This window comes from Gopherus evgoodei, chromosome 10, assembly GCF_007399415.2.
Source record: "Gopherus evgoodei ecotype Sinaloan lineage chromosome 10, rGopEvg1_v1.p, whole genome shotgun sequence".
NCBI lineage: Eukaryota > Metazoa > Chordata > Testudines > Testudinidae > Gopherus > Gopherus evgoodei.
Genome location: NC_044331.1, coordinates 39,330,293 through 39,344,532, shown reverse-complemented (window position 1 = coordinate 39,344,532; position 14,240 = coordinate 39,330,293). Strand labels below are relative to the sequence as shown.

At 44.8% G+C, this 14,240-nt stretch overlaps 1 protein-coding gene across 1 annotated transcript; it reads right to left on the bottom strand.

Moving 5' to 3' along the window:
- Nucleotides 1-24: 24 nt before the first annotated feature.
- On the bottom strand, nucleotides 25-13,386 carry LOC115658262 (cytochrome c oxidase subunit 5A, mitochondrial). Its single transcript, XM_030576846.1, has 5 exons — nucleotides 13,197-13,386; nucleotides 6,008-6,124; nucleotides 3,887-4,008; nucleotides 2,208-2,330; nucleotides 25-185 (listed from the first exon to the last, which is right to left on the bottom strand). The coding sequence occupies exons 1-4, from the start codon at nucleotides 13,282-13,284 to the stop codon at nucleotides 2,217-2,219; spliced, it is 441 nt and encodes a 146-aa protein (XP_030432706.1). The 5' UTR covers nucleotides 13,285-13,386; the 3' UTR covers nucleotides 25-185; nucleotides 2,208-2,216.
- Between the last annotated feature and the right edge of the window lie 854 nt (nucleotides 13,387-14,240).

Below are 14,240 nucleotides of genomic sequence, written 5' to 3'. Positions count from 1 at the left end.
AGAGGCAACAAGGACGAAGCTCAGTTCAAACCCATTTCTCCTTTATTAGTTCCAACTTCATATTACATACATTGGGGCTCAATAAAGAAAGAAGTTATTTCAAATAAAGGTAATATCTTAACATCTGTGTCTCCAGGCGACTGTGTACAATCAGGGAGCATTAATAAAATGCAAGTGCAGCCCATCTGGAAGAGAACAGATAAGGGATTAGTTTAAAAAAAAAAATTACTTTAAGCAGGCCGATAGTTCCACACCATTTTAGGCAGTCTCGGGGAGTTTCAGATCATATGGTGTTCTTCCCATCACTCAAATCAACACATTGCCAGGTATAACAAACAGTCTAATTCTTCAGGCCCAGAAGAGCAGTACCAGCACCAGTGACCCAGCATTACCACCCGGGGAGGGGAAAGAATGTTAGAAACTCAGTTTTTACCCCTTTAAACAGGCCAATTTGTTGTTAAAATGGGTGAAAATGCAAAGTTTGAGATGCTTGTAGGTTATATATTTTTAATCTTAAAAACTCAGCCATCTTCTGTATAACCCACTATTTTCTGAGAGTGAAGCCCATTTCTAACTGATATGCATCAGTTGCATCATCACAAAGTTGTGTTGTGTTTCACTCTGGCCTACATAATAATCAACATTTACATTCAGTGGCTGGTGCTTATTTGCTAATGTGATAGATACTCACTGGCCACCTGACAGCCTTTTGACACCAAGCTGTCAGCCAGTGATGCAGCAACATAAGCATTAGCTAATGTTAGACAAGGGTAAACTTATTACTTTAAAAACAGAATTTAGAGACCATTCAAGTTTTATTTGAGGACAGATACCAGCTTTCAAGCTTAACCCTAAAAACAGATCCATCACCTTTAAGCACTGAAAATACCTGCCCCGCCACCCCACCAAGAATTTCAAGCCTTAATAAGTAGGACCTGATCCTGCAAGCACTGCACTTGAAACTATTGAAGCCAACAGGAGTTTTTCCTCAGAGCACTTAAGCCCTAGATACACTATGAAATTGACCTGTCCACTATGTTGTAAGCAAAGGGTCCCCTGTGCCAGTGCTGTGCTTTTTAAACAGCTGAAGGGGACAGTGCTATTTTCAGCACTGGGTGGAGCCAGATCACACTTTGTGAATGGTGCAGAAGATTTATCCCTTCTACATTAGCAGCTTCAATATGACGGACAGTTGTTGCCAGCAATGGGACCACTTCCCAACATAGGGAAGCACTAGTGTCCTGTTCTATCTTCTGTTTAAAAGGGTTAGATAGACTGAGATGTTAAAGTAAAGATTAACATAGTTTTATATGGGATGATCCTTCCATAGGGAGGGAAAGAGCTTCTTGCAAAGACTGTTGGGAAGCAAAAAAGTCTTATATACTTCTTTGCAAGTACGGTAACAGCTTATTGTCAAGGCAACACAGAAAAGAAATGAGGATTATTTAAAAGACCAGTAATTGTGTCAATCAAGCAAACATCTAGAACACTGAATATTGCCTCTTCCCCTCACTGCCTGCCCCACAAGCAGCAGAAACACATTGTTAGATTTTAGTAGTACTACAGCTAGGTGATCAAAATGATCAACACGAAAATGTTTCTCTCCACATATCTTCTGTCTTCTTGCTGTATTTGGACAAATGCATTTGATAGACCCTCTTAATAAAAGCACCATCTAAAGTTTTCCATTTAGGAATGGAGTCTAGGATCCTTGGATTTAAAACAACACAACACAACATCTGTCTCAATGTTAACCTCCTTTCATTTTTAGGATGCATTAGAGACTCGGGCAAATATTGTAACATTCAGTTACTGAAATGATTTCTGTTACAAAAGCCTCTCCCCACCTACTTAACCATGCTCAGATTAGTCTGCCACACGAGTCTCTCACCCACAGCCCCTTTGGTTTCTTTTCACATAAGACATTACAATTAGGAATTGGACTTTAGACACGCTCATTCTGTATATATAACTAATGAAAGAACTCTCAACTCTTCAGTAAGCATAACCTTTCTGTAGACACTACTGAATTGTTTTCCATTGCCACGTAGTGAAAGTCCCAAAAGTCTTACTCATGAAACATGCATTCCACCCCGCTTCTCTTTAGGGGTTCCTTATAGCCAAGGAATACTACTATATACTCTTAAAAGGAGTTTTAGGCTGCGTAGTCCCATCTCAGGATTCTAGAAAGATACAGTCCCCCTTACCAATTATGTTTATGCTTTGTCCAGGCCCAGTTCCTCTGGAGTGGAGATTCCCAATTCATTCAAAGTTGGTCTAAGTTCCTGGATAACATAAGGGTAGACTTCCTTGTGAGGACCTGCTTTGTCCTAATCAGAAGAAGAGGAAAAAATTAATTCAATAGCAAAGAGATGGGCAAGAAAAATCAACACTGCACTGTATGCCAGACTATGTCTGCGAATCATGTACTCACAACAGGATCTACAGCTTGATCCACTTATTGCTAGTGATAAAATACTTTATCCCCAATAAGATGGAAAGGTAACATTGTAGCACTGCTTAAGAACAGTAAATCAGATGAACCTTCCATAGAATATCTACACTGAAGTCTGCTAATCACAGCCTGTATTTATTTGGCTTGAATCAAGTACAAAAACAGGTAGTAGCTAAATTCATTCATTTACTGCAGTGTTTTTCAAGTGTTCATAATGTGGACTTCTTCCAACCTAACCACAGTTATGTGGACTACCCTCCCCCATTCACTATCATGCAGACCACCTCATTGCCTATTAACAAACCACAGCAGTTGCTTACATGGAAAATAAATGGGTGGGGTGAGATTTTGTGCAGCACAGAACTCCCACTAGCTTCAATGCAAGCAGAGTTAGGCCAAACCTGAGTGTTTCAGAAACCCCCCTCCCAGTCTATCTGCAATGAAACATACAAACTGAAAACAAGGAAAACAGCACTAGGTGAACAGCTGGCTCTCCAGATGCTCTGCAGACCTGTTTGAGGGCTGCCTGTTGATTGTTTTGGCCAAAGAGCAAGAGATACACTAATATCTAAACAAGTCCAAAGAAAAGATCAGTTTATAAAACAAAAACTTTAGTTTCATGTCTCTTTCCGGAGTTAAGAAGAAGTCATCCCCATAAAAGCCTTTCAAACGGTTTTAAGGGAGAAGAAAAGTTTGGGAGGTGGGTTATAAACCAGTCTGATCCCTTAATATTTCCTGTGGGGGAAATGTTTCAAGAATCGCCACAGTGGCCAGTCATTCTGGCATAGAGGGAAGATGAGGAGAGCAAAATAGACCAGGTGCAGAGAAAAGACACTATAAGTTTAGCATGTGGTCATCTTTGTTAAATTCCCTGAAAAAATGCTACAGTTGTACAAAGCTGTTTGACTTTCACAGCCATGCTATTTATAGTCATATGTATGTTTCAGATGATTTGGTGATAGCCAAGGTCTCAGTTTGGTCTCCCTTACAAGATATGTCCAGTATAGACACTTCTGAAAGTCAGGCCCCGTTAGCACATGATTCTCCTATAAGTTTGCCTGGTGAACAATATTCTACAGTGTGGGCAGCAGAAGCTCACCTCTTTATTCTGTTCTCCTCTAAAGAGGAGGATCAATAGAGAGGAAGGAAGAAGTACAGCTGTATCCAATGCATTGACACCTGTGATCCTGTACAGGAGGGATTTTCTGTTGGTACTTAAACAGCAACAAATTAATACTGATTTTGACCATGCAATTTAGTCAAACTACTAGTTCCAGTACCATCAGGAAACTGAGTTTCCCCTGCTTAGGTGGGTGAAAATACAACAACATGAGAAGCTAGGAGACTCATCTCCAATTTAAAACCCTTTCAGCAGCACGAAAGCACAAGCAGCAGCATTTCCAACATACCCCAAGTCACGACTATACGGACCTTTACAGCTTCTAGGATGCGGACCGCAGTAGCAAAGTCATTTAACCGTCTGCATGCTCTCAAAGCAGCATCAATGATTTTTGGTTCTGGCACCAGATCGTAGCCCACCAATGTGTTCATGCCTGTCAGAAGAAGATAATGACAGCCTGAGAAATCCCCATTATTTAATAAGTAAAAGGAGGGTTAGAACCTGTTGAGAGTTTTTCAAAGTTCAGCCTAGGGGTCTTTCTCATCATCCACTTTCCTTCCATCTCCATGATATTTCTAACATGATTATCAAGGTGATAACAAGTACCATCAAAATCAATATCAGTCTTATCTCTCCCATATTCCAGAACTATTTCCCCCATCTGTTCCTTTCACTCTTCTCTTGACATTGCAGTACAATGCTAGTCATGTCATCTCATTATCTACAAAAGCTTTAACAAAAGACTGGGCAGCCCCTGGGCCAGCAGAAGCAGGAGTTGGGGAGAGTGCTGGGGAGAGCAGAGGTGCTTACCTTAGGGTAGTGGGATCCCCTGCTCCTACTGGCATGGCCTCCCTGCAGCTCCTAGGCAGTAGAGGGGTGGGAAATCCCCGTGGTTCCCAGCCAATGGGAGCTGCGGCAGCCAGTGCTTGTTGCAGGAGCAGTGGAGCCCCTGCCTTGACCCCTGCCTCTGCCGCCTAGGAGCTGCAGGGACGCAGAGACAGTAGGAAGGCCCTGCCAGCCACAATCCCCCACCCCCACTTCCCCTCCCAGCACCCACAGTCCCCGCCCAAGTTTTAGTCAGGGCAGGTATTTTTAGTAAAAGTTATGGACAAGTCACAGGCCCGTGACTTTTACTAAAAATATCTGTGACTAAAACGTAGCCTCAGCTATAAGAAGTGAACTCCAGGTCTACTACATCAGTGTTTTTCAAATTTGGGTCGTGACCCAGTGTCAGGTTGCGGCACATAAGGCACTAAGTCGCCTTGCTCAGCACCCAGGGACCCTAGCGGCTCTGGTGAACACTGCCGAGTGGGATGTTAAAAGTCCCGGCGGCAGGGCTGCCCAGCTAAGGCGGGCTAGTGCCTACCTATTCCGACACAACACTGCGCCCCAGAAGCAGCCAGCAGCGGGTCCAGCTTTTAGGCAGTGGGGCCACAGGGCTCCATGCGCTGCCCCTGCCTCATGCACCAGCTCTGCACTCTCACTGGCCGGGAACTGCAGGGCGGTGCCTGCGGGCGAGAGCTGCATGGAGTTGCTTGCATGCCTCTGCCTAGGAGCCTGACCTGCTGCTGGCCACTTTCGGGTGCAGCATGATATGCGATGCCAGGACAGGCAGGAAGCCTGTCTCTGCCCCCCAGCTGTGCCGCTGATTGAGAGCTGCCAGAGGTAAGTCTGTGCCCCAACCCCTTCCTGCACCCCAATCCTCTCATCCCCAGCCCCATCCCAGAAGCTGCACCCCCAGCCCAGACCCCTGACCCCCTCCCATACCCTGAACCCCTCATTCCCAGCTCCACTCCACAGCCCTCTCCCCAACCCTGAGCCCCTCCCACCCCCCAAACCCTTCATCTCCAGCTCCACTGGGTCATGGGCATCAACAGTTTTCTTCAACTAAGTCCCTAGGGGGAAAAAAGTTTGAAAGCCACTGTACTACATCACTGACCATCTTAACAGTGCTGATACAAAGCAATCACAAAGCAGCGGCAAGTCACACGGATTGCACTTGGACTACACAAGGAACCCCACTTTCTAATCTCAGGTGTCTACCTTCTAGAAAAGGCAAGACCCCATCACCCTATGCCCTTGGTTAGCCCTGAGTAAGTTAGGAAGAAGACTACACTGGAGGTTCCTGGGTTCTTTTAACTCCTTCACAAATGTCTAACATTACAGAGTAAGTGTAGTTGTTTATGTCATTCAAGGTACTTTAGAAAACGTACACAGACCATACAGTTCAGTATTATGGAAGCAAATTTTAAGAGAATTTTTGAGCTCCCTGCCTATAGCACAGCATATCTGCCCCGCTATAGCATAAGTTTTTACTTTGACATAGCTGTAACGTTCAGTGGTCATATTTCAAAGCAGTTTAGGTTTCCCCATGTTACCATAGCCATGAGTATTTCAATATCAGACATTCCTTCCTTCCCTTTTAAACACACCTTTCCTTAGCTCCCAGGCATCGATATCTGGTTTGTTGAAGTATGTCACCCAGCGAGCATCAAATTCTTCATCTGACTCTTCTGTCCCATGAGAGTAGCAACGAGCAGGCAACACAGCTGTGTGAGGAAGGAATAGGAAAGGGTTGAAGTGAAAACAGAGGAAATTTAGTTCATAAACTTAGGCCAAGAGACTGCAGCTATGATGTGATAATGTCTACACAGCAACTAGATACTCACAGTTAGCCCATGCAAGCTGACTTGAGCTCACAGGGCTGTGTAGACTTCTGGGCTTGGGCTCTAAGACTCTGCAGGGTGGGGGGAGGATCTCAGAGCTCAGGCTCCAGTCTACACAATAACGGAATAGCCCCGCAGACTGAGTCAACTGGCATGGGTCAGCCATGGGTTTTTCTTTGCTGTGTAGACATAACTTTAATCAGGATGCAGCAAGTACGTAATAGTTCTGAATCACTAATTCAGTACATTTAAAGTCCCCGGGATGTGCTCTGTGGTAAGATGGTCCAAGTAAAGGCCTTTCAAGCAAGTGTTTGCTCCCCCTTTGAAAGAGCACATCTACAGAATGTTTACAAACTGGAGTCAAAAAATGTAGTTAACCAGCTCTCAGAAGAGGACTAGTTTATGCTTAATAAAAGTGATCACCTTGAAATTGTTAGACTCTGTTGAACAATTTAAAAAAAAAAAAGAAAGAGGCTTCCAGGTTCCCAGATAGAAAAAGACCACTGCAGTACTTACTCCTTTGCTGCAGGGCAAACCAGCCAAAAACATATATAGAGCTTCCTTAATGCTGACTTCCAGTATCTTGTTGGCAACACTGTCATCATTTATGACTTCACAAGGATATCTGCCAGCTAACATGTAAATTTTTGCTCCAAATTAAATGGTGGGAAAGTAGAAAGAGAACTCCACTGTTCCTGCTGCTTGTCTACATGTGGAAATTGACCAGAATAGCTATTCCACAATAACTCCTTATATAGACACTTACTTCAGAATAAGAGCATCCACCCAGGGAGTAGCTGCAGAATAGCTATTGTGTTTAACGTTTACACCCTACTTTATTCTAGAATGATTTCCCCATGTAAGCCCTACAGTTGCTAAATAGTTGGTTTTGTAATCTAAGGGAAGAAATGTTTTCTAGTTTCTAAATCCCATTTCTAACGGTAAGAAACACCGAGAGGGTAGGACAGTTGGATGACTCAGAGTGAGAAGTAGCAGGATACACACAAGTCTGGGTAACCAGGTTCAATAGTGGATGAAAGCAAACTTTCAATTAACCGCTGTTCAGTGGCCTGTGTAAAGTGACTTGGTGGCATTTGTATAGTGCCTTTCTGCACAAAAGTCCAGTCCCCAAAAGATACCTTTGCTGTCTCCAGGGGCATCCTGGAGGCAGAACTGCTCTTACCTCCAGAATAGAATAGTGAAGCCTGGGGGGGGGGGGGGGAGGAGACTTACATTACTACTACTAGAGCTACTCAATGAGTCCGCACAGAACTTCAGTCTTCGGGGTTGTCATTCAGCACTAAGTTTCCATTGAAACTTGAGTATCTGACAGTTTCTTTAAAACATTCATTTACATTTAATAAAATAAAAGTGGGCTGGATTTTAAGATGCATTCAATTAACATGGTTGTAATCTAGTTTCCTCTCCTAATACTGTTCTTTTTCACAAGGGGCTTTCTGAATACTAAACAAGAGATGAACAGGTAGCCTTTGCTAGCAGCAACGGGACTAGCTGCTGCACAAACAGGCAGTTACATTCATACTCTCAAGAGTAAGTGCTTCCCCAACTGCTCCACCCACAGAAGATAAAGATGACTAGGACCCCTCAATTTCACTCTTATGATTGGTACTGTTGAAAGAGTAATTGCACTCAGGAGCATGGCATTAATTGCCAACTTTGTCTTTAGGGTAGGCTAAAGTCTAGGAGAAAGGGGAAAGAAGTTAAGCCTCGTTCCTTTCTAACTTAGATGCAACAATTATTTTCTTCATATTGATCAAAGTTTTATTAAGATCTCTGGGGTGGGGCATGTCTTATTCTATGTTTTGTGAAGTGCTATCTGCATCTACAGCACTATATAAATGTTTAATGTGTATTATGACTACTGTGCTATACTTCGGTGTGTTCATGCTGACTAGCCTTTTTTTTCTAGCTTGAAGTGACACTAGGAAATTTAATTTACCATTAAGCATGAAGCAAATATAATTTTCCTAAAAAAAACCACAATGTGACTTAAGACAATGGATCCTAATTACAAAAAGATTGCAAAATACAAAGGCATGTTCTCCTAAACATCACTCTCTCCAATACATATATACACTGAGTCAGACTAAAGTTATGTTTAACAGAATGACCTGAGTGCAGTTTCTTGCCAGACATTGATTCAGTACATCATTTGAACAAAGCTTTCACAATGTATTCAATGTTCCCCAAAATGTAACAGATTATTGCATCATTCAAAATGGAGATTACGAATTACTGATTTAGAAATCAAAAAAAGAGTTCTCTTAAAAACATTCAGCTCTCCACAGTATTACAATGCCTTCCTAAAGGGTGTTCATTGTCCATCCTTTAGGTATCCCACTCAATTGTAGCTAACTGGAAGTCAATTGAAACTCATTAAATTTGACTGGAATGACTGACAACCCTTCACCTTCCAGGTATCCAAGTATTCCAGGGATCTGGGAGAAAAGAGAAATTAAGAGTATTCTGAACTACTTCGCAATAATCAGACCTTCACTTGACATATTCTTGATTTTTAATGCTTTAAATGTAGTACACTTCTATAATGATAGCTACTTAAGTTAAAAGGATGCTGTCAACTTAATCATATTTCACACAATGTTCCTTGTGTGTGGGTGTACTAAATTTAAGATTTAAAGTGTAAATTTTAAAAAACCAATTTGCTTTCTCTCCCCCAAAATCTCAAGTTGGAAAATGGAAGTATTAGAGAGTTTTCTCAGGCATCAACACAAGACTGTAGAATGAGCTCTCAGAGGAACTAAGGACCATCACAAGAGTGGCCATATTGGGTCAGACTAAAGGTCCATTTAGCCCAGTATCTTCCGACAGTGGCCAATGCCAGGTGCCCCAGGGGGAATGAACAGAACATGAAATCATCAAGTGATCTATGCCCTGTTGTCCATTCCCAGCTTCTGGCAAAGAGAGGCTAGGGACACCATCATAACCTTCACCACCTTCCACTATAAACAAAAGGCACATTTTTTTGACTTCGCTTTTTCTGACATACATAGCAACATATGTATTATAAAAAATTCCAACATATGATAGTCTACTAAACACACTTCTCCAAGGGAAAATATGACAGTACAAATACAACAGATAGCCATATAGCTTAATGCATTATTAGAAGTTGCTCAAGTATTATAGTGATGAGCATGGTATTACAACCTACATAAAAGTCAATTAAGTCATTTTCACTTTCAGATTCTTACTGTCTGTGTTTTGAGTTGCAATTACTGAAGATTAAACTAAGTTTTTAAAGAAGTGTCATGAAAATATGTCCACTGGTTTTAGTTTTTAAAACTGCATGTTTACCAAATTATATGTTACGGGCCAACTAAATTAATAACCTTTTTAGAAATAGATACTTGTGCACTTGAATATTAAGAGCCAGGAGCTAGAACTCAAAGCTTCCAGGATATATTCCTAACTTTACCACTGACTTGCTTCATGGCCTTGGGCAAGTTACAGCTTCCAAACCTTGTCTACTCATAGGTAAAAGTGGACTATACTTACCAGCTGCAAAATTGACATTTATAAAATATTTAGATCCAGCTGGAATGTGATATAAATACTAAAATAATACTGTGATGAAGAGCTGTCAACATACCCACATTTAGAAGGGGACAGCCTCAAATTCACTGTTACTTCTCACTATCCAACATACTCATCTCTATTTGATGGTCAAACCAGACTTGCACTCAGCTGCCTCCAGAGGAAGATGGGGACACAACAAAAGCAAAAGTAAAACAGACTGGTAGAAGAAAGACAAGGTCAGAAGAGTGCTGGGGGAGGGGGAGAGGAAGTAGAGGTGTGTAGCTATATAAAAAAGGACCATTTAAGGAGATTAATTTAAAAAGATAAGTTTGAGTGAAGACACGCCCAGTGACAGAAGACAAGCCATTGTTTACCACGCTCAAGTGTGCTAGGCATTTCACACAAGAGAGAGAGACAGGTCTCTGGGCCAGAGAACTTACAATCTAGTGATGCACTTGACAAAGTTATACAGGAATGAAGCACACATCAGAAAGTGGGAGAAGGGAAATACAAGTTTACAGATACTCATATACCACTAGTTCTCAAACTTTTGTACTGGTGACTCTTTTCAAACAGCAAGCCTCTGCGTGTGACTTCCCCTTATAAATATATTAAAAAGTGTTTTTAATTTAACACCATTATAAATGCTGGAGGCAAAGCAGGGTTTGGGGTGGGAGCTGACAGCATGTGACCCCCTCACGTAATAATCTTGTGACCCCGAGGGGTCCCGACCCCCAGTTTAAGAATCCCTGTCTTATACTGTTACTCAGTTTAGACAAATGCATCTTGGGGGCATAATTTTTTTAAGAAGCATGAAACATTTTTGTTGAGGTGATGCTGCAAAAGTGGGTCTTAGGAGCGATTTGAATGAGGTAAGGATGGAGACTTGGGGCTTGGCTACACTCACACTTTACAGCGCTGCAACTGGGGTGTGAAAAAACACCCCCCCGAGCGCTGCAAGATACAGCGCTGTAAAGCGTCAGTGTAATCAGGGCAGCAGCGCTGGGAGCGCGGCTCCCAGCGCTGCACGCTACACCCGTAAGGGATGTGGTTTACATGCAGCGCTGGGAGAGCTCTCTCCCAGCGCTGCCGCTCTGACTACACTCACACTTCAAATTCCAAATGTAGCCATACCCTTGGAAACATGAAAGGACATTCCAAGCACATAGGGTAGCAGAGAAGGCAGCACACAGACTTTTGTGAAAGGGTGTAAGAAGGTTAGCATTGACAGAATACAAAAGAAAGAACCAGAAGAGATGTATGAGAAGGGAGACTAGGCGCTTGTTTGTACTTAAGATACTACAGAGGCACAGCTGTGTCTCAGCCGCACTTGCATAGACACTACCTATCCCAATGCGAGGAATTCTCCTGTCTGCATAGGTAATTCACCTCAAGAGGCAGCAGCTAGACAGACGGAAGAATTCTGTCATTGACCTAACGCTTTCTACATAGGGACTTACGTTGTTTTAACTACACCACTTGGAGGGGTTTGGATTTTTCACACCCCTGACCTACATAGTTATGCCAGCCTAATTTTCTAGTGTAAACCAGGCCTAGGTCAGAGATTTAAACATAGGCACCTGAAAGCAGAGAAAGCTTAACCTTGATGAGCAATTCAATAGAGTGCACATCAAGACACAGAATTGAAGACCAGAAAGAAAAGGAGGATGATACAGCAATACATTTTACATAAGCATTATTTTCAAACTTATGCTTTAATGGTAGCCTGGCTGCTTGCAGGAAGCCATTTGAACACTTCAGAATATAAACAAGGATGTAGCAATATCAACTTCTTCAGTCTACCTTCATTTTCCTTTTGAAAAAGCAAAGATACAATATATCCCAGGAATGACTCCTGATTTAAGTTTACTGTAGAGACAGATTTGAGTTTGCAAGTGGTACATTTTTGAAACCAATAGCCTTAGAGGCCTAGTAAAATTTCACACAAGAGTATGATATGCTCTTTAACAGATCTCACTGTACCTGTACAGCAGTGGCTCTCAACCTTTACAGATTACTGTACCCCTTTCAGGAATCTGATTTGTCCTGTGTACCCCCAAGTTTCACCTCACTTAAAAAGCAATTTACTTACAAAATCAGACAGAAATACAAAAGTGCCACAGCACACTATTACTGAAAATTTGCTTACTTTTTCATTTTTACCATATTATAAATCAACTGCAATATAATTATACTTACATTTCAGTGTATAGTATATTGAGCCATATAAACAAGTCATTGTATGAAATTTTAATTTGTACTGACTTTGCTAGTGCATTCTACATAGCCTGTTGTAAAATAGGCAAATATCTAGATGAGTTGATGTGCCCCCTGCAAGACCTCTGTGAACCCCTCGTTGAAAACCACTGGTGTACAAACGTTCCATCACTGTTCTACTAATCTGAGCATTAGTAAACCTCAACACTTGTTCCTGTACTCAAGATGTGTTTTCTCTTTGGTTGTAAGACATGTGAGATTAACCAGAACATATATTTTTCATAAGGCTGGGAGAACAAGGAGAGCCTACTAGGCTGGTTTACACAAATCAAGATTTGCATGTCACAGACAGGTTAGCTTTGTTATAGAAAGGCCCATATCGTGGCTGCAAGTGGTGCCAACTATCTTCAAACCAGAGTCACTGCAGAAATGCTAGACGGCGAGTGGGAACAGACAAGCACGAAAGAGGAAGCGAAACGGGCAGAGATAGAGGTAGCGGCATTGCGAAATAGGCCGGCTGGGCTAGCCGCGGCTAACCTGGCCCCCTTTGCTGCCCTTCCCTAAGGAGAGACCTGCTCCCCATCACGGGGGCGGGGGCCGGAACCAGGGCCGACACTACCGCCTCTCCCTTGCAGGGAGACCAGCACAGGTGCCCGTACAGGCTTCACCTCCCTCTCCCCTTCAGCCAGCTCAATGTCACCTTCCCGTGGCGGCCACGGCTGCAGCCATCCCCAGCGCTCCTTGGCGGGCGCGGCTCCCGCTTCAGCACGCGGGCGACCCCGGCGCAGGCACCGGAAGCTCGACCTGAAGGCGATAACCTTGACGGGGCAGGGCGGTGTCCTAGCCCGGGCCCCGCGCCCCCCTCATGCCACGGGGCGGAGCGAGGGCTTCAGCCAAACCGCGGGGGGAGACGAGGCTGCCACAGCCGCGGCAGGGCGGCGCGCACCAGGCCGCAGGTGCAGCCAGTCCTCGAGTGACACCGCAGGTCACCACAAGGACACGGCGCTGCCGGGCCGGCGCAGCCCCCCGGGGCCCCGCCGCTGGTCGCTCCCGCGCTCCCGCCGCAGTCCCGCCCGGGACCGGGGTAGGACCGGGGAGGGGGCGCCAGCGCGGCGGGCTCCAGCAGCCCGGGGCCAGAGCCGAGAAGCGGGAACAAGGCGCCGCTCGCCCATTCACTCACCGGTGGCGGGCGGCTGTCGGGCCCGCCGGGCCAGCCCACGGAGACCGGCCGCAGTGCAGCGACGAAGGAGCAGGGCGGCTCCCAACATAGCAGAGCGGGACGGGACAACCGGGGCGCGAGGCTTCCTCTCGCCGGCCGCGCTCAGAGGCCACCACCACGCGCCTGGACCGAGGGCGGGACAGCGGCTACGGCGTCGCCGGGTGGACAAATCGCCCGCGCCACGTGACGGGGGGAGCCGCAAGGGGGCGGGGCCTTGCGGAGCGGAGGGGAGGAGGGGCGCGGGCGGCCATTTTGAAAGGAGGCCGGCCGGGAGCGGTCGCTGCTGATAGCAGAGAGGAGGGGATGGGGGGTGAGTAGGACAGGCTGCCCGCCGCCTCCGGCCTCAAATGGGGGCAGATCGGAACGGGAGCGGGACTTGAAGTTGCTCCCCTAGGCTAGGCAGGAGGCGCTGCCCCCCCAACCCAAGGAAAGGGGGGAACTGGGCTTCTCCTTTGGGGTGCGTCCACCCCAGAAAGAAGGTCTGTCCCTGCCACGTGGGGACTAGTAGGTGGTAACTAAGGCTACAAAGGCAATTAGGCGCCTAACTCCCATTGAGTTGTGGGAGGTAGGTGTGATGGGTCAAACCCCACTTCTGGGGTGCACATGATGTATTGGGATTAAAGGGAACCTGCCTTGCTCTGATAGCCTGGGCTCGCTCTCCATGTTTTGCTGAATTAGGCTCTCTGGCCTTTGGCAGCACAGACAGGTAGGGTCACACCAGCTGTAGAATCACAGGAAGTCTGCAAACAGCTCTCTATGAGAAGACTCAGCTAGGAAATCGCCCAGCACTCAAGAACATCATCTTGTGCTGTATAGAACGTTCTGCCCAGTGCAAGCTCATAAAAATTCACCTTCTCCCTCAATGTGGAGAGAGATGTGCACACCTTCTTTTCCCCCCCCCCCGTTATAAATTGCACAAACGGTTTAATAATAAAAACAAGTTTATTAACTATAAATGGTAGATTTTAAGTGATTATAAGGATAGCACCCAGAACAAAGCAGATT